Below are 27,452 nucleotides of genomic sequence, written 5' to 3'. Positions count from 1 at the left end.
ATTTTTTGTTCAAAGTATTATATATATACATAGTTCATGCGCGACTCATCCGCAATTGCCACCATGTTAGGTGCCTACATTTTTTTTCTCTTGGCGGCGTTTTCCCTCTCGCGTTTCCTTGAACAAACACTGAAGCAGGGGACACAGAAGTGGCACCGTTGCGCGGCAACAGATGGCGAACGGTGGAGACGGAGGAGATGGTGGAGGTGTTAGTGGAGACGATGCGAAGGCCGATTTCATCTGTGATAACGAAGGAGGTCGATGTTGTATGCGGCGACTAAGAAGCTGATGTCATTCGCAACGAGCGAGGGAGAGCGAGGGGGGAGGGCGATGGAGGCGGCATTGGAGACGGATTTAGGGTTTAGAATCGGGTCAGTACTACAGGCAGCAGGGAGGGAGGAGGGCGACGGTGGAGATAGGTTTAGGATCGAGGCGGTGGAGGCCGGTGTTGGTGAAGATGTTTAGGATCGAGGCGGTGGACGCCATTCCTTTCACGTTTTTTCAACTATTTTGGATTTAGGGCTTAAACAAACATTAAACTTACCTACCATGTCAGCAGTCATGCATAAGTGCGAAAGAAAAGTGGACTATATATAGATATATAATCTAATTTTTCGAATTTCACTTGATTAATCTTAGAAGTAGATGAATTCGTGCACCGAATAAATTTAAAACATAATTTATATACATTTAAAGAGGTATACACATTTAAAGATGGACCTCTAAGATATTTTTTAAAATATATATTTTTTTAGAGAGAGAGAGTAGTCAAAGAAGTCCTAAAATACAATGGCAGAAAAAAAAAAAGAGAAGAGCACCAACTCATCAGCTCACAAACAAGGAAGTCATTGTAACCAACGAAGTCCTAGATATAGAAAACGCAACAACTTCATCATCGATCATTCCCAACATTAGTTAATTCTTTTTCATGACTTGAAACTCATCAACTTTCCCAGCATAACATGATCCTTCTTTTTCTATAACTCTAAAAGGTCATTTAGTTGAAGATTATCATTGATAACCTTAATAGATTATCAATAAAAATTTTATTTAGTTTAGGTAATCAACGATTCCTAATAATGCAATATCCCAGCCACATCAGCAATTGGGGAATATAATCCAGAATCGGAACCCCATAGAAATGTAAAGTTTTCCACAATTCCGAGGTTAACAATAATTTTTTTCCAAAATTATCCCCCGCATGTGGTGACTTCTTCCCTTTCCCCATCGCAAGTGGAGAACAACTGACGTTGTTCACACGTCCCCTTCGCAGGTCGTCGGTGCCTTGAACCAAACTGCCTTGGAATTTGGACGCGTAATTTCCTACTTCCTCTGGAATGACGCTAGCGAAGTAACCCAGGGAATTTGCTAGTGTTTGAAAGAACCAACAGAGTTGGCTTTGATCGGGAAAAGCTACAACATGTGGAATTGTTGAACATGGATCCCTCGTTCTTCTACGTGGAGGTGGCGAGGATTCTGGCGAAAGGTGTGGTGTTTGATCGGTGTGGCGCTAGGGTTCTCGATCTCTCACCCTCGCACAACACTGGTGAACTCCAAAATCCAAAGTAACTCCTTTGATTTTTCTATGAAATGATAAGTCTTTTCTTTCTGGAGGATCGGTGGGTCATTACTACATCAACGTATTTGTGGTGGCATGGGTATTGGTCGTTGGCTTTGGGTTGGAGGGTGGGCGAGCATGATAACTTCATACGCCAAGTGGACACATTTGGACTCTTCACCAAGTGCTATCAGTGCCCTCCCAAGCACTGACACAAATCAATTAATTTGATACTTCACTAGATCTGTATGCTAAGTTTAAGTATACTTCACTAATCGTGTAGGGTCGCTAAGGTGGCGGATTCCACCTTTACTTGCAGAAAAGTATACTTCACTAGATCTGTATGCTAAGTTTGAGATTGTGCCCGAGTGTGTGGAAGTGCAATTTTAGTTTTGATTGATTAGCTTGTATATGTATTCTTATTGAGGTACAAATTGACACCCAAAAAAATCTATATTTTTGTTAATTTCTCCTTTCACGTTCTTCCTAAGTTGAATATGTTGTTACTGTAATCCTAAAAGACTACTCTTAAATTGTTGGTTTTTCATTTTCAAACCAGTAATAAGTATAAGTGCAAGAATCATAAACGCTTTCTCATTTCAATCTATAATATTCTATTTTGTAGTTCCTTGATCATTTTTATTTTATTTTATACTTTAAACAACTTTAATTAAAGATGAACATCTTTTGTGGTTCCTTGATCATTTTTTTTAGTTTTTATTTTAAACGACTTTACCTAGTGATGAACATCTTACCATGCGAATATTTTATTGTTCCTTGATCACTCTTTTTTAGTTTTTATTCTAAACAACTTTAACTAGAGATTAACATCTTACCATGTTGATGTGTTCCTTGATCACATTTTTTATCTTTTATTATATTTTCTTAAATTACAATGTTTACTTGGATATTTTGATAGTTTGGACCGTGTACCGATTCAATTTGTTTCAACTTAACCCTCTAAATAATCTTCTTTCAATAATTAAAGGTTAAATTAAATTATAACCTTATCTAAAATTTAATCAAACAATATTAGATTATATTTTATTCCTTATAAACTTAGTTATGTGATTACTTGATAATCACATAACAAATTATGTGATTACCTGATAATCACATAACAAAAGTTATATATGATAATTTGAACCAAATGCACCCTAACAATCCTCCCATATTCCATGACAAAGGTCTACAAATATAAGATGCAAAACATGGAGAAATAAGAAACCATGATGAAATTCTATCACCTCCTACTCTCCCAAACACTAACATTGTTTAATGAAAGAGCGTTTGTCGTGTAGGACGCTAATCTTCTTGGTACTCCAATGCAATTTGTCATTCTAACACCTTGTTTGGCTAGTGAACCAAAACAACCCAAAACACTGAAAAAAAAGACTGCGGAGCAAGTTGATGATATGAACATAATACATGTTAGTGTACAAAGCAGCACCTATTGAGTCTGTTAAAGAGTACAAATATTTACCATTTTAGTTCTTTCACTTAATTCCTAAAGAGATTCATCTGCTACATTTCCAATTCTTTGAAGGCATATCATAGATTATTATGACTTATTGTAGGGACCAAGCCTTCTGATTCCAGACCAACAAAAAATTTTCTCTAGCCTCAATTGTTTTTTTCTTAAACTTGTTCATTCCTACTTGATTCCCAACCATCCAAAGTTTGCATTGCCTCCAAAAGTTCAAAGTGGCCTTTCATGTTTCTACTCACAAACTCACACCTGCTATACTGTTTCAAAAGATTACAGCCATTCAATATCAAACATGTAATACCATGCCAACCCACAAAATTCAAAAAGTATTCAATCATTTCATCCATGTGGCAGTGGTTCCTCTCCCTTTTATATAAAAAAAAATATATTAGGAGACTTCATTTGACGGCCGTGCAACATTCCACAGAACATATCAAGAGTAACTACTACTCGAACAAGGAAAACTTACTGCATGTTCATAAAGGAAGAACGTCTCTCTTGTAGTAGAGTCGCATGAATACAAGAATAACAATTATCTAACATAATAACCGACAAATCTGTGAGCTTTTAGCTCGATTGATATGCAATGCAAAATCAAGATCATGATCCTGAGAATTGTTCTTATCTTCATGCATATTGACATGCAAAACAAGATCATGATTGTTCAAATTCTTATATTCATGCTTGTTGGCATAAATGTTAGTTTTAGAATTTGACAAAGGACAGTGACAATGGTAACATAAAGGATAACTTGCAGGGGAAAAATGATTTACCTCATTGAAGTCCAGAATCAGAAGCATTTGTGTGTTTCACGCTTGCGTAGAGTTCACTCAGATCTGGATACCTGTCCTTATAGTTGATGATGTACTTCTCTATAAATTGGGCCTCAGAAAGCTTCATGTATGTCGTCACTTTGTAATCACTTTCACAGTGTCCCCTAGATTTCAAGGCTGCCAAGATCCGATGTCTCGGAATCAACCTTCTCTCCAAGCTCATTGTCAATAGTACTGGACGGGTAGCAATGTAAGAAGAAGCATATCCAGCATCATTTATCAAGAACTCCATAATTGTCTGCAAAGTCTTCAAAGACCTTCCCGGCAGTCTAGGATACTTTTGGATTGCTGTAACACAATGGCCCTCCGACCACCCGAAGCTCTTGAACATTTCCATTAGCATCTTGAATTTCTTTGGGTGGGCCGCGAAGAGTGCACACAGAGTGCAATGGAACATCCCCGATGTCCGTGGCACTCCCAAGTCCTCCACGTGACTGATCAACGACTTCAAGGTATCAGCTTTCTGCGTTATGAACATTGCGTGAAAGCGCATGATAAAGGCGAGCTTTTCGCCGTCCACGCCGCATTCCCGAAGCAACTCAAGGTTGGGCTGGATCTTCTCCTTGATGCTGTACCCAAGAAACCAATAGTTACTCTTGCACAACTTCACCAGCGCATCCCTGGACCCGAGAAGGTCTTGCCAAAATTCGATCCTAGGCACAGTGAGTTCGGGCTTGACTTTGGTGGTGTCGGGATTCGATCGGACGAGGTGGACGATGTCGGATGGGGAGAAACCCAGATCTTCGAAAGCTCGGAACTTTGGGGCAAGTGTCTTCTCTACATCCAAAAGAAGGCATTTGGGGGTGGAATGCAGGAGCTTTTTTACTGATGCGTCATCGAAGCCGTAACTCTTGAGGAAAGCAAGGACGGAGTCGGGCTGCTGCCGGGATTGAATGCCCTTGAGAAGCTTCGAGGCCTTGGTGGCCTTCTCCTGGGAGAAGCCACATGTGTCGACGAGGTACTGGGCCATGAACATGTGCTTCCCAGTGGTGGATGCGGCGGCGGCGGAAGCGGCGGCGGCGGCGGCGGCGGCGGAGGCCGAGTAAGGAAAGACGGCAAAGAGAAGGGCAGCATCGTGGCGGCGAGGAGAACGAGTGGAAGACAAGGTTTTGCAGACGGGGGAGAAGTAAAGTAGCCTCTTCATGGATCTCTCCTCCTTTGGAGATGCCGATTTGATCTTCCGCCGAAACCCTAGCGGTTGGAGCTCATGTAGCCTCGCAATTTACATTTTACCCTCTAATTAAATTCGCCGGATAAAGAAAGTAGTGAAAATTACATTTCGCCTCTCAAAGTTTACATATATTTTCAAAAATACCTACAGATTTTTGAGATCCTCAAAATGCCCATAATAGTTTTAAAGTACTTCAGTTATGCACCAATCACTTTCTTAAAAATTTAAAGATGTTCCTTTCAGTTGGGTTATGATTGTTCTAGAGTTCGCAATTGTCAACCGTTCTAAAATTCATAATTTTCAATCAAAGTGCACATTTGTTCGATCCCCAAATGGATTTAGAATTCATTTGCAGATGATTTTTAGGATAGATAAAGGGAGAAAGTTATCTCCGCTTTGGAGTAAATATGAATGTAAAAGATGAATGACTCGATAACATTAAGAAAAGTGTCGAGAGACTCCACCCCTACCCATAGAAAGAAAACTATAAGTTGTGGGAACCCAACAATTATGATTTACAAACCAAATAATTTATGATTTTGAGATAAGAGATGGAGTTCACAATATGACTATTATTTATTTGTTATGGATTTTGAGCTGATGGTTTGCAACATCAGCTCTTCTGCATGGCAACATTTTTTTTTTTTTGATGAAGGTAAATATGTATATCATCAAGAAAAAGCACAGGTATACAAAGTGGCCAATGATCCTATCTCATGTCATGTCTGACGATATGTCAGATCTGAGTAAGTATCATGCCATAACATGTATGTGCTCACATGTGTACCAACACTATCTCAGAAATCCCTCACACTGTGTACATGCAAAGTACATGACGTACAATCACCTCGCACGCGCCCACTGTGGTGAGGGTAGAATATCAAGCATCAGAATCCTCTCGCTCCATCAGCGCCCAACCAACATGTCCGTGAACCACCTCCAACTGGTGCAGCACTCAGCCAGTGCCTCATCACTCCGTGTCACCCATGATCGGCGTCCACGCCACATGTACAAGTATCGGCGGTGATCATCCTCAACGAATCATCCCTCTCAGCTCCCCAGCAGATCTGGCCGTCCAATCATAACTCCTCAGCCGCCTCAGTAGCTACCCCACCATAGCTCCTCAGCCGCCCCCAGTAGTGATCATCCGTAGCTCAGCATCACCACAAGTCTGCTCACTTTTAGCAAGTGGCCAGCTATCAACGGATTTGACGTGTCTTTACCGTAGCCGTTTCTACGGACTAGATGAGCCAATCGGTGGACTCATTCACCCTCATAGGCTTTTTGGCAAAGCCTCAGCCATCAACGGATTTGCAGTGTCTTTACCACGAGCCGTTTGCTGTGGACTAGATGAGCCTAATCGGTGGACTCATTCACCCTCTTAGGCTTTTTGGCAAAGCCTCAGCCATCAACGGATTTGCAGTGTCTTTACCACGAGCCATTTGCTGTGGACTAGATGAGCCTAATCAGTGGACTCATTCACCCTCCTAGGCTTTTGGGCAAAGCCTCAGCCATCAACGGATTTGGGACGTCTTTACCACAAGCCGTTTGCTGTGGACTAGATGGACCATCGAAGGTGGGTCCATTCACCTCAAAAGATTTTTTTTTTTTTTACAGTGCATAAGTAATGTCATGTATGCATGATGCCATGTATGTACTATTATGATGTAATGCCAACTCAATACAGACAATGCTCTCATGTATGTATGCTGGTATGCATGTAACTCTCTGCCTCACATGTATGTATGCTGGTATGCAAGTAACTCTCTACCTCGCATGCAATCTCTCTATGTATGTACATAATCATCCACTCACATGCAATCACTCTATGGCTCGATCTCCATCTCCGCTCCCCGTCTCAGCTCTCAGTCCGTGTAGACTCCGAGGGTCCGATATACATGCGTCTGCACTCGTCGGTAAAGTCTCTCCTCGTCCAACTGCCTCCCCTCATGTATCAACGCATTCCTAGCACTCCACAAGTGGTGCACTAGGGCTGCCATGGCTATGTGTCGTGCAGAGGTAACAGTGTAGGATCTCCTGTATCGCTGTCTGAAAGTACGCAGCATACTCTGAAAAGTAGTCATCGCTGGTCGCATATGGAGCCATGCACGTACCCTCCCCCACAATCGACCAGAAGTGTCACACTGGAAGAAGAGGTGCTCTAATGTCTCCTCAGCCTGGCCGCAAAAAACACACTGACGGTCTGGTATGTAGTCCTGTCTAGCCCGCACAGGTAGTCGTCCACGTGCCAGAAGCCACAAAGTGAAGGAATGACTCGGCTGAATGGAAGACTGCCATACCGTCTGTACCCATGGCTGCAGCGGTCTAACACCTCGGAAAAAATCATATGCTCTTGCTACCCCTCGAGGCTGCTGGAACCACTCTGATAGTAACTGCTCTGCTGCCGCTGGACTACCCGCTGTCTCAAGGATACTATCTCGAATCTGAAGGATCTGCTTGAGAAGCGGTGAATCCCCATGTCTAGCAGTCCAGCCCCATACCCCAGACTGCTGTAAATATGTGTGATGCACCCATCGAATCCAGAGAGTGTCTTGCTTGTCCTGGAGTCGCCATAGAACCTTTGCCAGCAAGGCGCGGTTCCAGGCACTCAAGTCCCTCAAGCCAAGACCTCCCTCCCGTCGGGGTCTGCACAACTCAGCCCATGCAATCGGTGGTCGTGGTGTGGTCCACATGAATGATCTGCAAATGCTATATATACGATCAACCACTCCACTGGGTATCGGCAACACTGACATCCAGTAACACTCAACACCCTGAAGAACTGAGGCTATCAGCTGGGCCTTCCCGGCATAAGACAGTGTCGTCTTAGGCTAAGAAGTGACTCGCCTGGTCAGAGCATCTAAAAGTGTGGTATAATCTGATATCCGTAGCTTCTGAGAGGCGATCGGGATCCCCAGGTATCTGAACGGCATCTCCCTCGGCTGAAATCCAGTGATCTGCAGTAATCGGTGTCTCACTGTCTCATCAATCCCTGCCATGTAGATGTGCATGGCAACATTGGACATCTTATGGTTTATCTGTTCCCGCCAAGAACCGCTTCTGGATACGCAACTGCTCCTCAGCACCACTCCGGGATGGAAAGGACAGGACCTCTGGGACCACCGGAGACCTGCGATCACAGACACCGTGAGAAGGAAGGCCGGCGTTGTTGGTGCAATGTATAAGGATGTGATAACGAATAAAAATGAACATATTTTGTGAGGCGATCAACGACAACCATGATAGTGGTTTGTCCTTGTGATGTTGGTAATCCATCTATGAAATTCATGGAAATGTTTGTCCATATTTGTTTAAGTATGGGAAGGGATTGAAGAAGACCTGGTCTTGCTACATTTTCTCCTTTGTTTTGTTGACATACATCACATTCGACAACAAAGTTTTTGATGTCTTTTTTCATTCCCTTCCAATAGAAAGCCCTTGAAATTTGTTTATATGTGTGTGGGAAATCAAAATGTCTAGCAATTGGTGAAGAATGAAATTCCTCTAATATCACCCTCTTTTCCACTGAGTTTGTTGGAAGGAAGATTCTGTCTTTATATCGTAAAATTTCTCTATCCCAAGAATAGCAGAGGTTTGACGATGAATTTTATAGTATGCTCTGAATGAGAGATTGGGTGGGTGAACTTTCCTTTACGTCTTTTTTTATATCGTCCAAATTCTTGCAAGTTACTCACAATATAGCAGCAAACTCCATTTGATTAGGAAGGCGAGATAAAGCATCAGCTATTGTATTCTCTATTCCCTTCTTATAAATGATTTCATAATCATATCCCAAGAGTCTCTTGATCCATTTTTGTTGATCCATGTTAGAAACACGTTGATCTAAGATGAACTTAAGGTTCTTATGGTCAGTTCGTATTTGAAAGCGTTGGCTAAGGAGATAGGATCTCCATTTTGTAACAGCATGTATGATAGCTAACATTTTTTGTAATAAATAGGGGAGATAGTGGCTTGCTAGTAAAAGCTAATGGTCGCCCATCTTCCATAAGAATTGCTACAATTCCAACTCTAGATGCATCAACTTCAATGACAAATAGTTTATTGAAATCAGGTAATGTAAGAACGGGTGTTGTCATCATAGCCTCCTTTAATTTCTAAAATGCTTATTCTACTTCGAGACACCATCTAAATGCATCTTTCTTTAATAAAGTTGTTAATGGAGTACTAATCTTTCCATAATTTTTTATAAATTTACGATAATAACCTGTGAGACCCAGAAAATCATGCAATGCCTTGATATTCTTTGGGATAAGTCATTCCTTTATAACTTGTATTTTGGAAGGATCAATAGCTACTCCTTTTTGGCTTACAATATGACCAAGGTATTCCACCTTAGTTGTCCCAAAGCTGCACTTAGATTTTTTTCACAAAAAAGAATGCTCATGCAAAAGAGTAAGTACCTTATAAAGGTGGTGCAAATGATCTTCAAATGGTGAACTATAAATAAGAATGTCATCAAAGAAAATCAACACAAACTTGCGAATGTAAGACCTGAAAATATCGTTCATCAAACTTTGAAAGGTGGAAGGTGCGTTAGTTAAGTCAAATGGCATGACTAAAAATTCATAATGGCCATCATGGTCCGAAAAGCTATTTTCAGAATATCTGACTAATGGATTCATATCTGATGGAAGCCTGAGCGAAGATCCAACTTTTAGAAGAATGAGGCACCTCCATCAAGTAATTCATCAATGATGGAGATGGGATACTTATCTTTCACTGTAATTTTATTGAGTGCACGGTAATCCACGCACATTTGCTAACTTCCGTCTTTCTTTTGTACAAGAAGCACTGGGGAGGAATATGGACTTACACTTGGGTGAACGATACCAACTTGAAGCATTTCCTGTACAATTTTCTCAATTTCCTCCTTTTGAATATAAGGGTAGCGATAAGACCTAACATTTGCTAGTGCACTCCCCGATATTAGAGGTATACGATGATTATGTGAACGGGGTGGAGGAAGTCCCTTCAGCTCAGCAAATAACTTGGAAAATTTTGAAAGAAGTGTCTCTAATTCTTGGGAATTATGTGATGTACCTTTAGGTTCCTTCTTGATGGAGAGTTTCATGAGAAATATGGAGCAATCTTTCTTTAATAACCGCTCTATTTGATGGCTACTAATTGATGTTATAGTATCTTATCTCTTGCCCTTGACGCAAACTGCTTTTCCTTAATCTTGGAAGTGTATTGTTAGCTAAGCAAAATTTCATATATGCCTCCTAATGTCCTCAACCATTGTGCTCCAAGTACGACATCACATCCATCTAGTGGTAGAAGAAAGAGTTATGTGGTTAGTTCATAGTTAGGCAAGAAAATTTTAACATTGTCACATTTTCCTGGACTTGTAAGTGATCTTCCATTTGCCACCTTGACATCAAATGTAGATGCTTGCTCTACCTTCTGTTTAAGCCTTCTTCCCAAAGTTGAGTCTAAAAAATTATTAGTGCTTCCTAAGTCTATAAGTATTATTACTAATTGTTTTTTAATGAATTCTTTTACATTTATCGTTTGCAGAGTTTGAAGCCCTTCCAAGGCATGAACTGATATGGCCATAGAGTCATCTTGTACTTCGTCGATGTCTTCTTGCATTTCACCTTCATCATCTTCTTCCTCAGAGTTCTCTATTGGTTCAATCATCAATAGCCTCTTTTGCTTACATTGATGACCATGATGCCACTTTCATCACAATGCCAACAAAGTCCTTTTGTCATTCGTTCCTTGATCTTTTCTTTTGTTAATTTGCGAGTTGTTGAGAAACGAGGTGTGTTTTCACAAATTACCTTGTTATTTCTTCTTCCTTCCTCATTTATCTTTTCTTCTTGTAGTCATGCAAAGGATAAGATTGCCTTCATAGTGCGGGGTTGATTCATTTTCACTTCTCGTCGTATGTCAGGGCGAAATAGGGTGAAATCCTTCAATAAAAGTGCCTAATAATTGCTTTTCAAACCAATCACGAGTTCAGTTGGAGAGTGGCTCGAATCGTCCTTGGTACTCCAATACGATTGTAGTCTGGCGGATTTTGGCCAACTCTCCATCAACATTCTCATACTCGGAGGGACCAAATCGATTGAGGAGTTCTTTTTTAAAATCCTCCCATGTTGGAGGTCCATGGCATGCCTCAAGCAGTCATACCATTGGATGACATCACCTTCAAGATTTATAGATGCTAGTTCTACCTTTGCATAATCTGATGTACTGTGGAAGCGAAATTTTTTTCTGGCCCTTGAAATCCATTCAATTGGATCGTCGTTCTTCCAACAAGAAAATTCCACCTTCATACATGGAAGGTTGTGCTCTTGATCTTCATATGAGTTAATTCTACGATCGTATTGTTGTTGTTGAGATTGTTGATGTGTCCCCCTTTTGATTGATTTGTTTGAGTTGGAATCCTCATCTAAACGATCCTTCAATATTGTGACTAAGCTAACTGAGGAATAGACCTCTATCATAATTGATAAAAAGAAAATCATCTCACTTGCAAACTTGTTCATCATTTTTTATTATTACTATCATTTTATCTTTAATACTCACATTTATGGCCACAAATCTAATAATTAATTGTTTATAAAACCTCTAAAACAAAGTTCCGACTTGCATCCTTAACTTGCTAGTTGCTTTCTCCAAATTTACCTCATTTTGCAATTTAACCTTTGAAAAAATATCATTTCTTTTCATTACAGGAGAACTTAAAACCCCCCAAGATATATAAACAATAAAGAAAAAAATCAACTTTAATATGATATCTCATTAGTGTTCCCTAGGGTTCAAAGTCGCCTTTCATGTTTCTAGAATTGAAAAGTCACAAACTCACAATTAATGCGGTGTTCTAAAAGATTACAGCTATTCAGTATCAAACATGTAATACCATTTCGATCGACAAAATTCAAGAAGTGTTCAAAACATTGCATCCATGTGGCAGCGATCTCTTGCAGGAGAGTCCACATGAATACAAGAATAACAATTGTCCAACATAGCAAGGGACGAATCTGTGAGCTTTTTAACTCGATTGACACACAAAATCAAAATCATAATCCTGGGAATTGTTCTTATCTTCGTGCATATCGACATGCAAAAACAAGACCATGATTCTGTGAATTCTTCTTATCTTCATGCTTGTTGGCATAAATATTAGCTTAGAGTTTGACAGAGGAGAAGTCATTCAGTGAAAAATGCCAACATGAAATACAACTCGCAGGGGAAAAAATGACTTGCCTCATTGAAGTCCAGATTCAGAAGCATTAGTATGTTTTAAGCTTGCGTAGAGTTCACTCAGATCTGGATACCTGTCCTTGTAGAGGATAATGTACTCTTCAACGAATTTAACCTCGGAAAGCATCATGTATGCTGTTACTTTGTAATCACTTTCACAGTGACCCCTAGACTTCAAGGTTGCCAAGATCCGATGTCTCGGAATCAACCTTCTCTCCAAGCTCATTAACAATAGTATTGGACGTATAGCGATGTAAGAAGAAGCATATCCAACCTCATTTATCAAGAACTCCATTTTTCTCCGCAAAGTCGCGGACGACCCGTTCGCGAATGAAGGGCATTTTTGGAATGCCACAACAAAATCGTCTTCTGACCACCCGAAGCTCTGGAACAATTCCATTTGCATCTTGAACTTCTCTGGACTGACCATGGCGAGTGCAAGCAGAGTGCGATGGAACATCCCCGATGTCCGTGGCACTCCCAAATCCTCCGCGCGACTGATCAAGGACTTCAAGAAATCAGCTTTCAGTGCCACGAACAGTGGTTGATTCCTCAAGATAGAGGCAAGCTTTGGGCCGTCCACGCCGCATTCCCGAAGCAACTCAAGGTTGGGCTGGATCTTCTTCTTGATGCTGTACCCAAGAAACCAATAGCTTCTCTTGCACAATTTCACCAGCGCATCCTTGGACCCGAGAAGGTCTTGCCAAAATTCGATCCTTGGCACAGTGAGTTCGTGTTTGACTTTGGTGGTGTCGGGATTCGATCGGACGAGGTGGACGATGTCGGATGGCGAGAAACCCAGATCTTCGAAAGCTCGGAAATTTGGGGCAAGTGTCTTCTCTACATCCAAAAGAAGGCATTTGGGGGTGGAATGCAGGAGCTTTTTTACTGATGCGTCATCGAAGCCGTAACTCTTGAGGAAAGCAAGGACGGAGTCGGGCTGCTGCCGGGATTGAATGCCCTTGAGAAGCTTCGAGGCCTTGGTGGCCTTCTCCTGGGAGAAGCCACATGTGTCGACGAGGTACTGGGCCATGAACATGTGCTTCCCAGTGGTGGATGCGACGCCGGCGGCGGCGGCGGTGGCGGAGGCCGAGTAAGGAAAGACGGGAAAGAGAAGGGCAGCATCGTGGCGGCGAGGAGAACGAGTGGAAGACAAGGTTTTGCAGACGGGGGAGAAGTAAAGTAGCCTCTTCATGGATCTCTCCTCCTTTGGAGATGCTGATTTGATCTTCCGCCGAAACCCTAGCGGTTGGAGATCATGTAGCCTCGCAATTTACATTTTACCCTCTAAATAAATTCGCCGGATAAAGAAAGTAGTGAAAATTACATTTCACCTCTCAAAGTTTACATATATTTTCAAAACTACCAACAGATTTTTGAGATCGTCAAAAAGCCCATAATAGTTTGAAAGTACTTCAGTTATGCACCAATCACTTTCTTAAAAATTTTAAAGATGTTCCTTTCAGTTGGGTTATGATTGTTCTAGAGTTCGCAATTATCAACCGTTCTAAAATTCATAATTTTCAATCAAAGTACACATTTGTTCGATCCCCAAAAAATGATCCCCAAATGGATTTAGAATTCATTTGCAGATGATTTTTAGGATAGATAAAGGGAGAAAGTTATCTCCGCTTTGGAGTAAATATGAATGTAAAAGATGAATGACTCGATAACATTAAGAAAAGTATCGGGAGACTCGCGACCCCTAGCCATAGAAAGAAAACTATAAGTTATGGGAACCTAACAATTATGATTTACAAACCAAGAATTTATGATTTGAAATCAGACATGGAGTTCACAATATGACTATTATTGATTTGTTATGGTTTTTGAGCTGATGGTTTGTAACATCCGCTCTTTTGCATACCAAATGTATTTTTTATTTTCTAAAAATTAGATCAGAAAATAAAAAAAAAAGATCTTTGAAGCCCCCCATTGGTTTTTAAGTTTACACCCTTTTTGGCAAAATATTTAGTTTAGTCCCTTTTTTAGCAAGGAAACTAGGTTTAGTCATGAATTACCAGTTCAGTCAATCACATTCTGTGGAGCTATTAAAGGCTTACAGGCATGTTCATTAAGAGGTTCGCAAACGTGTATATATATATTACATGAATTATAAATAGTATATATTAACGAGTCAAGTTCGAACTAAGCTCGTTTAATTTTTAAATGAATTATTTTTGAATCGAGTTTGAACTAAACTCGTTTAATTTTAAAATGAGTCATTTTTGAACCGAACTTGAGTTATTCGCGAACTATTTAATTTCATTGCGAGCCGAACTCGAGCTTAAGAATTAAAACTCGAATCGAACTCGAACCGAACTCAAACTTAGGGAAAACAAATCGAACTCGAGCTCAAGCCTCTTACTGTTCGACTCAACTTGGATTAGTAAGCCTTTTTATATTTAGTTTTATATTCTAAACGTAAAAGTCCTCCACGTGACTGATCAACGACTTCCATTAGCATCTTGAATTTCTTTGGGTGGACCACGAAGAGTGCACACAGAATGCAATGGAACATCCCCGATGGTCCGTGGCACTCCCAAGTCCTCCACGTGACTGATCAACGACTTCAAGGTATCAGCTTTCTGCGTTATGAACATTGCGTGAAAGCGCAAGATAAAGGAGAGCTTTTGGCCGACCACGCCGCATTCCCGAAGCAACTCAAGGTTGGGCTGGATCTTCTTCTTGATGCTGTACCCAAGAAACCAATAGTTTCTCTTGAACAACTTCACCAGCGCATCCTTGGACCCGAGAAGGTCTTGCCAAAATTCGATCTTAGGCACAGTGCGTTCGTGTTTGACTTTGGCGGTGTCGGGATTCGACCGGACGAGGTGGACGATGTCAGACGGGGAGAAACCCAGATCTTCGAAAGCTCGGAACTTTGGGGCAAGTGTCTTCTCTACGTCCAAAAGAAGGCATTTGGGGGAGTAATGTAGGAGCTTTTTTACTGATGCGTCATCAAAGCCGTAACTCTTGAGGAAAGCAAGAACGGAGTCGGGCTGCTGCTGGGATTGAATGCCCTTGAGAAGCTTCGAGAATGACAAGTGGCTTGTTGGCCGTTTTAAAGTTCACTATTTTCAATCAAAGTTCACATTCGTTCGATCAAAAATATTGCGAGACTGGCTCGAAAGATCAATAGGCTTGTTGGCCCACTCTTCTTGTCTAACTATCTCATTCGACTCGATCAACTCATTCAACTCAGCTGGTCTACCCTCCTTACTACCTTACAGTATTCTATAGAGCATATCGATTTGAGTAACTACTACTCAAACCAGCAAAGATTAATGCAAGTTCATAAAAGAAGAATACTTTTCTTGTAGTAGAGTCTGCATAAATACAATAATAACAATCGATCATCTAACATCACTAGCGACGAATATAAAGTAGAATATCAAAACACTATAAAATAGAACACATCGATGAGTAACTACTTCTCATGTTCATAGCTTGTTATCAAGAATCACAAGTGATGAATCTGTGAGCCATAGCTCCATTAGCATGTAAAAACAAGATCATGATCCTGCGCACTATTCTCATCTTCATGCACATTGAAAGATAATTTGCAGGAACAAAAGAAAAAACTTACCTCATCGAAGTCTAGAATCACAGGCATCTATGGTTTTCTAAAGCTTGCATACAATTGAACCAGATCCGGATACTTGTCCTTATAGCGGTCTATGTACTTCTCCACGAATGTCTTCTCAGGGCACATCAGGCATGCTGACACTTTGTAATCACTTTTAGAGCATCCCCTAGACTTCAAGGTTGCCAAGATCCGATACCTCGGAATCAACCTCTGTTCCAAGCTCAATGTCAAAATTACCGGCCGCATTGCGATGCGAGAAGAAGCATATCCAGCCTCATTTACCAAGAACTCCATTTTTCTCTGCATAGTCTTCAAAGACGCTGCCGGGAACGTTGGACACCTTCGTAACGCCGCCATGAAATCATCCTCCGACCACCCGAAGCTCCGGAACAAGTCAATTTGCATCTTGAACTTCTTTGGTTTCACCCGGTAAAGCGACCACAGAGTCAAGTGGAACATCCCCGACGTCCGGGGCACTCCCAAGTCCTCCACCTGACTGATCAAGGACTTCAAGGAATCTGCTTTCTGTATCATGATCATCGGGCTATTCCGTACAATGAGGGAGAACTTCCGGCCGGTGATGCCACATTCCTGGAGCATCTCAAGGTTGGGTTGGACCCTCTTCTCGATGCTACACCCAAGAATCCAATGTTTTTTCTTGAACAAGTTCACCAACAAATCGTTGGAACCGAGGAGGCCTTGCCAAAATTGGATCTTCTGCACGATTCCTTCGAGTTTGTTCCTGACAACGACGGGATTTGATCGGACGAGGTGGACAACGTCGGATGAGGAGAAACCCAGATCTTGGAGAGCTTGGAACCTCGGGGCCAGTGACTTCCCTACGTCCAAAAGAAGGCACCCGGGGAAGAAAAGTATGAGACTTTTCACAGTGGCGTCGTCTATGCCGTAACTTCTGAGGAAAGCAAGGACGGAGTCGGGCTGTTGCCGGGATTTGATGCCATTAAGAAGCTCAGAGACCTCAGCGGCCTTCTTCTGATCAAAGCCACAGGAGTCAACGAGGTACTGGGCCATGAACATGTGCTTCCTGGTGGCGGATGCGACGCCGCCGCTGCTGGCGGATGCAGAGTACGGAAAGACGGCGAAGAGGAAGGAGGCATCGTGGTGGCGAGGAGAACGATTGGAAGCGATGGTCTTGGAGAAGAGGGAGAAGGAATGTAGCTTCTTCATCAATATCTACTTTTTTCATATTCCGATTTGTTCTTCTTCCAAAACCCTAGCAGTGGTGTGGTGGGCGGCGGGTTGAAGTCGGAGTCAAATATGGTTTGTTTCATGGGCAAAAATAAAAAAAGATGCTTTTTTTTTTTGTGGGGTCAAGCAGGCGTTTCATTTTTATTTTTATTGAAAGAAGTTCATTTCTGCATAAAATAACACAACTGTTCTTTACATTATCTTACTTATATTCACGTTTCGCGAACCTTTTAATGAACACATCCGTAAGCCTTTAAACGAACATGTTCGCCACAAACCAAATACTGTTAAGCTTGAGTTCGGTTCAATAATATTTTCGAACTCAAAATCAGGCTCGAGCTCGGCTAGTTAACTTAATCGAACGAACTCAAATGAATTTTTTTCGAACAGAGATTCGAATAACTCATGAGCAACTTGGCTCATTTACACCCCTAGATCAAATGTGTTATAATAGTTACGAAATTATAATTATTACGATTGAGTTAGTACATAGTTATAACAACGACGGTTCCATAATTACTGTAGCATGAAATTATTTTTTAATATTAAAATTATTCGAAGCCTTTAAACAAAATTTTAAATGATATTTTTTGAACCTGAAATTATGGATTCCACTAGGTAAACAATTATAAATCATAGTTAACCTAAGTCAAAAGTTAAGATTTAATATTTAAGATGTAACAGTTACAAAATCATAGTTGTTACAATTATATAACGACTAAACTTACTATTATGTAATTGTAGCAACTATGATTTAGTAGCTAATAAAACATGAATATTAAATTTTAAGCTTTGAGATGTCATAATTTTTAACTCAAATTGAATTTGAGATATACAATATATCAAATCAAAATTTATTTAAAGATCTACAATCAAAGTGAGATTATTGTGTCATTATATATATATATATATATATATATATATATATCAGCACTAATGCACCGGATCCCATCAGAACTCCAAAGTTAAGCGTGCTTAAGCGAGAGCAGTACTAGTAAGGGTGACCCCTGGGAAGTCCTCGTGTCGGACCTATTTTTGATTTATTTTTTTCTATGTTTGCTTATGTTGAAAACGGTAAGCATGGAGATGTATGTTGCTTGAGATTTTGAGTTCGAGTCCTCTTAGCAACATGTATTTGTTGACTGAGATGATATTTCGATTCGAGTCATCTTAGCAACATGTGTATTTGGTGGCAGAGATGCTGTTTCGGTAGTAGGTTTTTATCAACATAATGATACCGTGCCTCCAAAAAATCCTTTAGGAGATTTTTTTAATGATATGGGCCCGTTTCGACAGTGGGATCGGTCACTATAAAAAATTTACCCAATACAGTTTAGTTGAAGTGTCTTATCCCAAGTGGTAAGCATGGAAGCATGTGTTGTTCGAGTCCTCTTAGCAACATGTATTTGTTGACTACGGTGTTGTTTCGATTCGAGTCATCTTAGCAACATGTATTTGTTGGCTGAGATGCTATTTCGGCAGTAGATTCTTATCAACATAGTGGTACCGTGCCTCTAAAAAATTAAAGGAATTTTCTGATATGGGACCGTTTCGGCGGTGGGGTCGGTCACTATAAAAAATTTATCCAATATAGTTTTTGCCCCCGAGGCATAGCTGAGTTGGTTACGACGGAGCAGACTTGTAGAAAAGGACAAGGGTTTGAATCTCGACGAAATCGAGCAATATTCTCCTCGTGACTAACTGTAATTTCTCGATTTACTTACTTACAGATGGTTGTGGTGCAGTTTCTCGATTTACCTACTCACAGATGATTGTGGTGCAGTTTCTTGATTTACCTACTTATAGATGATTGTAGAGACGACCGTGTGGGGGCCACTAGGGTGACAGATTTTATTTTTTTTTAAGAAAAAAAAGATGAGATACCATTTTAATAAAAAATCAAAGTGAGATGCTCCTTTAACAATTTGAAAAAATAAATGCCCTTTTGATTTTTTGCCCTTGTTTCATTTCACTTTCATTTGAATTTATCATTTTATTAGGAGAATCAAGTAATTTACATTTTACCCCTACTAAAATACTAAATTTATCTTTAAAATTACATTTTTTGCTATTTTAAAAACAAATTTTAGTAAATGTATAACAATTTTTCAAACTTATCAAATATATTATTAATACACTGTATAAATAACAAATCTATCATATCAATTTATTGTTTTATAAGATGTTTATTATTGCATCATCAATTTTTCCAACTCACAATTTACATCACCTTCTCAATTAGCTGTATTGTTTTATTTTAGGTGACAGATTTGTTATAAATTCATATGATACATAATAAATTTGATTATTCACTATTTATTATAATAATCCCTTTATATAAAATAAAAAATATGTTTCTTTAATCTTACTTGCACATCTAGATAAATACAAATTATGTTTAATTATTTTTTTATCTTAATGAAACGGAGGTAGTAATTTTTTATTTGCAATTTCAATGTCAAAATGTTGTGAATTTATGAAATTAATAATTTATAGTTGGCAACGAGAAAATCACTCCTCTAAATTATCTTTTTATCATTCATAATTAATGCCACAAATCTAATAATTAATTGTCTATAAAACTTCTAGCCCAAGTTCCAATTCCACCCTTACCGTACTTTCTCCAAATTTACCTCATTTTGCAATGTAACCTTTGAAAAATATATCATTTTTTAATGAGAACTTAAAAATCCCCTAGATATATAAACAATTATGAAAAAACCAATCTTATAAATCCAAAGCAACTGTTTGGTATATCATTAATGCCAATATGCTATTATATAAAAAATATAAAAATTACTATGCATTTTAAAGGAGTTGATATGGCGAATCTTTATTGGTTGACATGGCAAAATAGGTCAATAATCAGTTTGAGCTGGCATCTGATTTGGCAAGTCAATAGTCAACGGTCAAGCCATGTTTTGATTGGTCCAGTAACGCCTCGGACGACCCAATTACAATAACATTCAGCCCATACAGTCTCATTCGGCCTGGCCCATCAGTCAACTCGACCGCTCAATTATGCATCTCGGTCACATGCTCCTACAGCTCCCATTCTTATGCATCTCAGCCACTCGCCCATATGCTCCTTCGGCCACCTATTCCCTCAGTCTCGACCACCTGTTCAGTCAGCTCGAATTAAGCTCTCCAACCACATGCTCACGTAGCTCAGCTACACAACTCGCCCACATGCTCCGATAGCTCGACTGCTCAGTTATACAACTCGGTCACTCGTTCTTGAGTTCATCCTCAAACAGTCCGACCCACCTAATTGGCTTGGGTTCGGTCTCTCTTTCGGTCACATTTGGTACTAGAAGACAACCAAGCGTACGAACTCTGCCAAAAGGATAAGGACGATTATTAGGTTTCCAAACCTGGTCTCCTAGATCCCCGTGCACTTGTACCTACAACCGTCAGATGAGAATAATCAACTCTGCCAAGCCGCTAGATGGTTAGAGATCATTAGAGATGGTGCCCTTAATAGCGTATCACCAGCTCATTTGACAACGGATCACAAAATTTGCTTCCTAAAACGTTGCATAATTTGTTCTTCTAACAAAGGAAATGTTCTCTTCAGTTACTATATAAGCCCCCACAGGTATGAAGAGCTATCTCTCTCGAATCCTCTACAATACACATACTGCTTCTTCTTCTTTCTTTCGTGATCTCTGCTGACTTGAGCATCGGAGTGGCCTATCGGGAATCCCTGACACCTCGTTGACTCCTTCGCTTAGCTCTTTCTTTTTAGGTTCCTTCTTTGATGGGATTAGCAAAATGTTGAGGTGATATATCCTTGACTAGTGACTTAACCGTCTGCGGCATCCAGTCGAAACCAGAGTTAAAATTAATAAACCTTTCTTAAAAAGTCAGTTAGGTAAGATAAAACATCATTAAAATTTTTAAAAGTAATTTGACTCGAGTTAATCCATATTGCAAGTCACAAAAACTCACAAGTAGTGTAGTGTTCCTCTCCCTTTTATAAAAATATGTTAGGAGACAACCGTGCAACATTCCACGGGACCTTTTGATGAGTTACTACAACTCAAACAAGGAGAGATTACTGAATGTTCATAAAGGAAAGATGTCTCTTGCAGTAACAATTGTCTAACATAGCAAGTGATGAATCTGAGAGCTTTTAGCTCAATTGACACATAAAATCAAGATCATGATCCTGTGAATTGTTCTCATCTACGTGCATATTGACGTGCAAAAACTAGATCATGATTCTGTGAATTCTTCTTATCTTCATGCTTGTTGGCATAAATATTAGCTTAGAGTTTGACAGAGGAGAAGCCATTCAGTGAAAAATGGCATCATGAACGATGACTTGCAGGCAAAAAAAATGATTTACCTCTTTGAAGTCCAGAATCAGAAACATTAGAGTGGTTTAAGCTTGCATAGAATTCACTCAGATCTGGATACCTGTCCTTGTAGAGGATAATGTACTTCTCTACGAATTTGACCTCAAAAATTATTCTTGTTTGAGATCACCTACGGATGAGTCATTGGTATTCCTGACTTTGATGCTAGTGAAGTCGTGTAAGACCCGTGAGCGGAGAAGAGATGATAGTGCTCCGATCAGACTGCAAAGAGAGGGAGAATAAGAACAGAGGCCAGAAATGCCCTGGCTCACTCGCTCCGATGTTCAAATCAAGCTGTAAACTGAAGATGGAGAAGGAGAAGACTCAGAGAGGTGTAAGGGACGGAGAGTATAAACCATGTGTTTGCATCCCTGCGACTGCTATAAGCGGGGTCATTATATATGAAACGAGAAGAGACATCACATCAATGATAAAGAGAATATCTCATCGCGGTAGTTGAGTGTCTCACCACTCATGCTTGGCACGATATACTATACTGTATTAATGGAGTAGGTGACCTACCGTTGAATACTTTACCGTTCCACGTGTCAATCGAGTGACAGTTTGACAGGCTGAGTGAGGGAGGTAGTGATGACGGAGCAAGGCTATATGGGCGAGAGAACCGATTCCGCAAGAAGATGACAGAAGAATAGACCTCTATCCTAATTGGTAAAAATAAAATCAACTCTCTTGCAAACTGTTCATCATTTTTTATTATTACTATCATTTTATCTTTAATACTCACATTTATGGCCACAAATCTAATAATGAATTGTCTATAAAACCTCTAAAACAAAGTTCCGACTTGGATCCTTAACTTGCTAGTTGCTTTCTCAAATTTACCTCATTTTGCAATTTAACCTTTGAAAAAATATCAACTTTTCATTACATGAGAACTTAACCACTATATAAACAATAAAGAAAAAGCCAACTTTAATATGATATCTCATTAATGTTCGCTAGGGTTCAAAGTCGCATTTCGTGTTTCTAGAATTTCATATTGCCCCCGACTTTTTCAGAGTTTCAGCTGAGGGCAAGGGTATCTTGCTCTAATATGATATCTTGTTGGTGTTCCATACGGTTCAACATCCTCCAAAGTCGCCTTTCGTGTTTCTAGAATTGAAAAGTCACAAACTCACAATTAATGCGGTGTTCTAAAAGATTACAGCTATTCAGTATCAAACATGTAATACCATTTCAATCGACAAAATTCAAGAAGTGTTCCAAACATTGCATCCATGTGGCAGCGATCTCTTGCAGTAGAGTCCGCATGAATACAAGAATAACAATTGTCCAACATAGCAAGGAACGAATCTGTGAGCTTTTAACTCGATTGACACACAAAATCAAAATCATAATCCTGTGAATTGTTCTTATCTTCGTGCATATCGACATGCAAAAACAAGACCATGATTCTGTGAATTCTTCTTTTCTTCATGCTTGTTGGCATAAATATTAGCTTAGAGTTTGACAAAGGAGAAGTCATTCAGTGAAAAATGCCAACATGAAATACAACTCGCAGGGGAAAAAATGACTTGCCTCATTGAAGTCCAGATTCAGAAGCATTAGAGTGGTTTAAGCTTGCATAGAGTTCACTCAGATCTGGATACTTGTCCTTGTAGAGGATAATGTACTTCTCTAAGAATTGGGCCTCGGTATCCACCATGTATGTTGTCACTTTGTAATCCCTTTCACAGTGCCCCCTAGACTTCAAGGTTGCCAAGATCCGATGTCTCGGAAGTAGCCTTCTCTCCAAGCTCAGTGTCAATAGTATTGGACGTGTAGCGATGTAAGAAGAAGCATATCCAGCCTCATTTATCAAGAACTCCATTTTTCTCTGCAAACTCATCGAAGACTTGTGCGGGAAGGTAGGACATTTCTGGAATGCCACAACAAAATCGTCCTCTGACCACCCAAAGCTCCGGAACAATTCCATTTGCATCTTGAACTTCTCTGGACTGACCTTGAAGAGTGCAAACAGAGTGCAAGGAAACATCCCCGATGTCCGTGGCACTCCCAAATCCTCCGTGCGACTGATCAATGACTGCAAAAAATCAGCATTCTGTGCCACGATCAGTGGGCAGTTCCGCAACATAAAGGCAAGTTTTGGGCCGTCCAAGCCACATTCCCGAAGCAACTCAAGGTTGGGCTGGATCTTCTTCTTGATGCTGTACCCAAGAAACCAATGGTTACTCTTGAACAACTTCACCAGCGCATCCTTGGATCCGAGAAGGTCTTGCCAAAATTCGATCTTAGGCACAGTGCTTTCGTGTTTCATTTTGACGGTGAAGGGATTCGATCGGACGAGGTGGACGATGTCGGATGGGGAGAGACCCAGATCTTCGAAAGCTCGGAACTTTGGGGCAAGCGTCTTCTCTACGTCCAAAAGAAGGCATTTGGGGAAGTAATGTACGAGCCTTTTTACTGATGCGTCATCGAAGCCGTAACTTTTGAGGAAAGCAAGGACGGAGTCCGGCTGCTGCCGGGATTGGATGCCCTTGAGAAGCTTCGAGGCCTCGGTGGCCTTCTCCTGGTCGAAGCCACATGAGTCGACGAGGTACTGGGCCATGAACATGCGCTTCCCAGTGGTGGATGCGGCGCCGGCGGCGGTGGCGGAGGCCGAGTAAGGTAAGACGGCGAAGAGGAGGGCAGCATCGTGGGGGCGAGGAGAACGAGCGGAAGACACGGTTTTGCAGAAGAAGGAGAAGTAATGTAGCCTCTTCATCGTCTCTCCTTCACAGATTTCGATTTGCTCTTCCCCTAAACCCTAGCGTGTTTATATTGTTCCGGGACTTTTTTTTTCTTTCAAATTTTATCATTTGTCCTCAGAATTTGATAATTTACATTTTACCCTCTACTGAAATTCATAAGGCAAAGAAAAGTTGAGCAACAATCAAAACGCATCCCAAATTAGGCAAAAGAAATCTTTCTTTAAACAAAAAATTAAAAAAAAGGTGCCCATCACATGTTTTGTACTAAAAATTTTTGTATTCTCGTCTTGTTATAACATCTACTCATAAAAATTGAACTATTTTATTTTAATAAAAATTATAATATAAAAAATATTACTATATTAAAATATTTTTTTATTTAAATTTGATCAAAATTATTTAAATTTTATTAAAATTATTTTAAATTAATCAAAATTACTTTTAAATAATTATTGTTACACATAATTAACTTTAAATTCTAAATTACTGAATCCTAAACACCTTGTTATATTAAAATACTCTTTATCAAATTTATCAAAATTACTTAAACTTCATCAATATTATTTAATTGATCAAAATTATTTTAAATAATTGAATCAGTTACTTAGCTAGTTTACAATAATATTATATTAATTATTACTATGTTGTAATTGTTACAATAGCATTGAAAATAAAAATTATTACAGTGTTATAATAACTATTTTGTAGTTATTATATGTCGTAATAGTTAATCATAACTGTTACACATCGTAGCAATTAATCGTAGTTACTCTAATATAATTGAAAATAAAAGTATTTTCGAGGTAAACGATATAATAGAGTGCCCTTTTAATTATTTTTTTAAAAAAAAATCATTTTGATGATTTGCATAATTTGAAGGTGCCCTTTTGATTCTTTATAAAATTACATTTCAGCACTCAAATTTTATATATATTTTTTCAAAAATACCTAGAGGCTCGAAGATCATTGAAGTGTCCATCATAGTTTGACAGTACATTATTTTATACCCTAATTACTAACACTATTAAATTACTTAACGAAATAATTTTGTGATACTTTTCGCCTATAATAAAATAAAGTTATGTGAGACTACACACTTTCAATCTCTTCCACTTGCTTTCCAAGCCCTGGCACTCTTCGAACTTAATAATCACTATCTACTAGTCTAGTTTGGCTCAAACTTATGTTACTCCAAATTTCATAACTTGCTTTGTACCAAAAGGTTGTACTTGGGGGCACTCATAAGCTTGAGCTAACATCATGCTTAGGTCACAACTTTCATAATTTGCCCTGTTCCATCTATTGCCTTTCCAAATGAGTCGTGATATGCAACATGAAAGGTTAGCAGGAAATCGTACAAATAATACGTGCCAGCCCACGTATGTCTGCCACGAGGAAAGTTTTTTTTCCCGCTGCCGATTAAGATGAAGAAAAGAAAAACCTAAACCCTTCCTCCCTCTCTCGCTCGCTCGCCGAACTTTTTCCATCTCCGAAACCTTTTCCTTCTTCCTCCTCCTCTCTGCGGCCTTTTCGGCCACGTTCTTGTTGGGTTGCAAGGGTGCAAACATAGTCCCACATCTAAAACACATAGGAAAGATCATGGATTTAAAAGGATGAAAAATATCTCCATTGGCATGAGACCTTTTGGGGAAAGCCCAAGAACAAAATCATGAGAGCTTAGGGACTTAGAACAATGGCCCAAAGTTGACAATATCATGCCATTGTGGAGATACGGACATCCTTTTGGACCCAACAATTGGTATCAGAGCAAGGCCGCTCTTCACCGGACTAACCGCCGGATGAGCCATGATCCAAATAAAACATGTGGGGACCCTCGGGGGAAAACAAAGGAAGTAGGGGAGGCTCGGACCATGAGGGACATGACAGCCGGACCATGAGGACATGACAGCCGGACCATGAGAATGGCCATGAGAAATGGTAGCGGAGCTTCCAGTGGTCCTTTGTTTGAGGGAGGGATTGTTGGGTTGCAAGGGTGCAAACATAGTCCCACATCTAAAACACATGGGAAAGATCATGGGTTTAAAAGGATGGAAAGTATCTCCATTGGCATGAGGCCTTTTGGGGAGAGCCCAAGAACAAAACCATGAGGGCTTAGGCCCAAAGTGGACAATATCATGCCATTGTGGAGATACGGACATCCTTTTGGACCTAACAGTTCTTCCTCCTCTTCTGCACCGCCGCCGCTTCATCTTCCTCCTCCTCTGCGCCCGCCGACCACGTTCTTCCTCCTCTTCTGCACCGTCGCCGCCTCATCTTCCTTCTTCCTCCTCCTCTGCGCTCGCCGACCACGTTCTTCCTCTTCTGCACCGCCGCCACCTCATCTTCCTTCTTCCTCCTCCTCTGCGCCCGCCGGCCACGTTCTTCCTCCTCTTCTGCACGGCCGGCGCTTCATCTTCCTTCTTCCTTCTCCTCTGCGCCGCATCTTCCTTCCTCAGCCTCTCCGCAGCATCTTCCTTCCTCCTCCTCTGCGACCGCAGCCGCCGCATCTTCCTTCCTCAGCCTCTGTGGCCGCCGTCGCCGCATCTACTTTCCTCCTCCTCTCTACCGCCGCCGCATCTACTTGATTTGCAGCAAAGTCTTCACTCTACTGAAATCGAACAGGTAAGAAACAAGTAGGTAAGAAGCAAGTGATATTTGGTGATTACAAGATGATTAGGTTAAATAATCTCTATGATTTTTTGTTTATATTAGACTATATCAATTTATGAGTTAATTAATCTTATTAATGCTTATTAATAGGTGTATGTATTCTTTAAGGAAATGAATTAAGGAGAGCTAAGCCCCTTGCTTTACATGGGAAATGCTCATTGTATTATGAACCTTATTGTGACAATTTATGATGCCCTAGCAATTATTGAAGTCATATAAACTCTAAATTTCTTATGAATATAAGTGTGTTAGTTTTTTTGCATTTTGAAATAGAAGTTAGACATGTCCATGCTATTACAGAACTTTGAGCCAGTGTTAGGTTGTTCTATTGCTTGTTTTCAGTATAATCTTTTAATTCTTTTATTTTGTGTATACCATGATATCTGCCATAGGATATTGGCTCATGCTTGTATGTTAATATTGTGATGATGCAAATTGATTCATATATTGTTGAAGTTTGAAATGTTTGGAGTTTGTAATTTATAAGGTATGTTTGTCCTTGTAGGTTAAAAATGCACACACTAAAACACCGAAATGCAGATGTGGACTAATGGCAAAAGTCATCACCTCATGGACTGATGATAACCTAGGCAGGAGTTTTGTCATATGCTCACTATTTGAGGTAGGA

General features: G+C 40.0%; 6 protein-coding genes and 1 pseudogene across 7 annotated transcripts; 1 reads left to right on the top strand and 6 right to left on the bottom strand.

Moving 5' to 3' along the window:
- Positions 1-2,941: 2,941 nt before the first annotated feature.
- Positions 2,942-5,085, bottom strand: LOC141814912 (transcription termination factor MTERF15, mitochondrial-like). Of its 2 annotated transcripts, none has more exons than XM_074702869.1 (2): positions 3,821-5,085; positions 2,942-3,304 (listed from the first exon to the last, which is right to left on the bottom strand). In XM_074702869.1, the coding sequence occupies exon 1, from the start codon at positions 5,022-5,024 to the stop codon at positions 3,822-3,824; it is 1,203 nt and encodes a 400-aa protein (XP_074558970.1). In that variant the 5' UTR covers positions 5,025-5,085; the 3' UTR covers positions 2,942-3,304; position 3,821. The 2 variants fall into 2 exon arrangements, with proteins under 2 accessions (XP_074558970.1, XP_074558971.1); XM_074702870.1 differs by having other exon boundaries at positions 2,942-3,299.
- Positions 5,086-6,916: 1,831 nt separating this feature from the next.
- Positions 6,917-8,077, bottom strand: LOC141815085 (uncharacterized). Its single transcript, XM_074703044.1, has 2 exons — positions 7,899-8,077; positions 6,917-7,784 (listed from the first exon to the last, which is right to left on the bottom strand). The coding sequence occupies exons 1-2, from the start codon at positions 8,075-8,077 to the stop codon at positions 6,917-6,919; spliced, it is 1,047 nt and encodes a 348-aa protein (XP_074559145.1).
- A 3,766-nt stretch (positions 8,078-11,843) lies between these two features.
- On the bottom strand, positions 11,844-13,519 carry LOC141814949 (transcription termination factor MTERF8, chloroplastic-like). The gene has a single exon (XM_074702908.1). It carries the CDS (start codon positions 13,477-13,479, stop codon positions 12,289-12,291), a length of 1,191 nt encoding a protein of 396 aa, XP_074559009.1. The 5' UTR covers positions 13,480-13,519; the 3' UTR covers positions 11,844-12,288.
- Positions 13,520-14,731: 1,212 nt separating this feature from the next.
- On the bottom strand, positions 14,732-15,900 carry LOC141815084 (uncharacterized). The gene is made up of 2 exons (XM_074703043.1): positions 15,874-15,900; positions 14,732-15,316 (listed from the first exon to the last, which is right to left on the bottom strand). Exons 1-2 carry the CDS (start codon positions 15,898-15,900, stop codon positions 14,732-14,734), a joined length of 612 nt encoding a protein of 203 aa, XP_074559144.1.
- Positions 15,794-17,116, bottom strand: LOC141815457 (transcription termination factor MTERF8, chloroplastic-like). Its single transcript, XM_074703400.1, has one exon. It carries the CDS (start codon positions 17,059-17,061, stop codon positions 15,901-15,903), a length of 1,161 nt encoding a protein of 386 aa, XP_074559501.1. The 5' UTR covers positions 17,062-17,116; the 3' UTR covers positions 15,794-15,900.
- Positions 17,117-17,996: 880 nt separating this feature from the next.
- LOC141815730 (5S ribosomal RNA) lies at positions 17,997-18,116 on the top strand (annotated as a pseudogene).
- Positions 18,117-22,595: 4,479 nt separating this feature from the next.
- LOC141815267 (transcription termination factor MTERF8, chloroplastic-like) lies at positions 22,596-24,168 on the bottom strand. Its single transcript, XM_074703190.1, has one exon. It carries the CDS (start codon positions 24,166-24,168, stop codon positions 22,984-22,986), a length of 1,185 nt encoding a protein of 394 aa, XP_074559291.1. The 3' UTR covers positions 22,596-22,983.
- Between the last annotated feature and the right edge of the window lie 3,284 nt (positions 24,169-27,452).

The sequence above is a fragment of the Curcuma longa genome, chromosome 21, assembly GCF_044706935.1.
Source record: "Curcuma longa cultivar G26 ecotype Majalengka, Jawa Barat chromosome 21, ITB_CL_G26_1.1, whole genome shotgun sequence".
Taxonomy (NCBI): domain Eukaryota; kingdom Viridiplantae; phylum Streptophyta; class Magnoliopsida; order Zingiberales; family Zingiberaceae; genus Curcuma; species Curcuma longa.
This window is presented reverse-complemented; position numbering and strand designations above follow the sequence as displayed.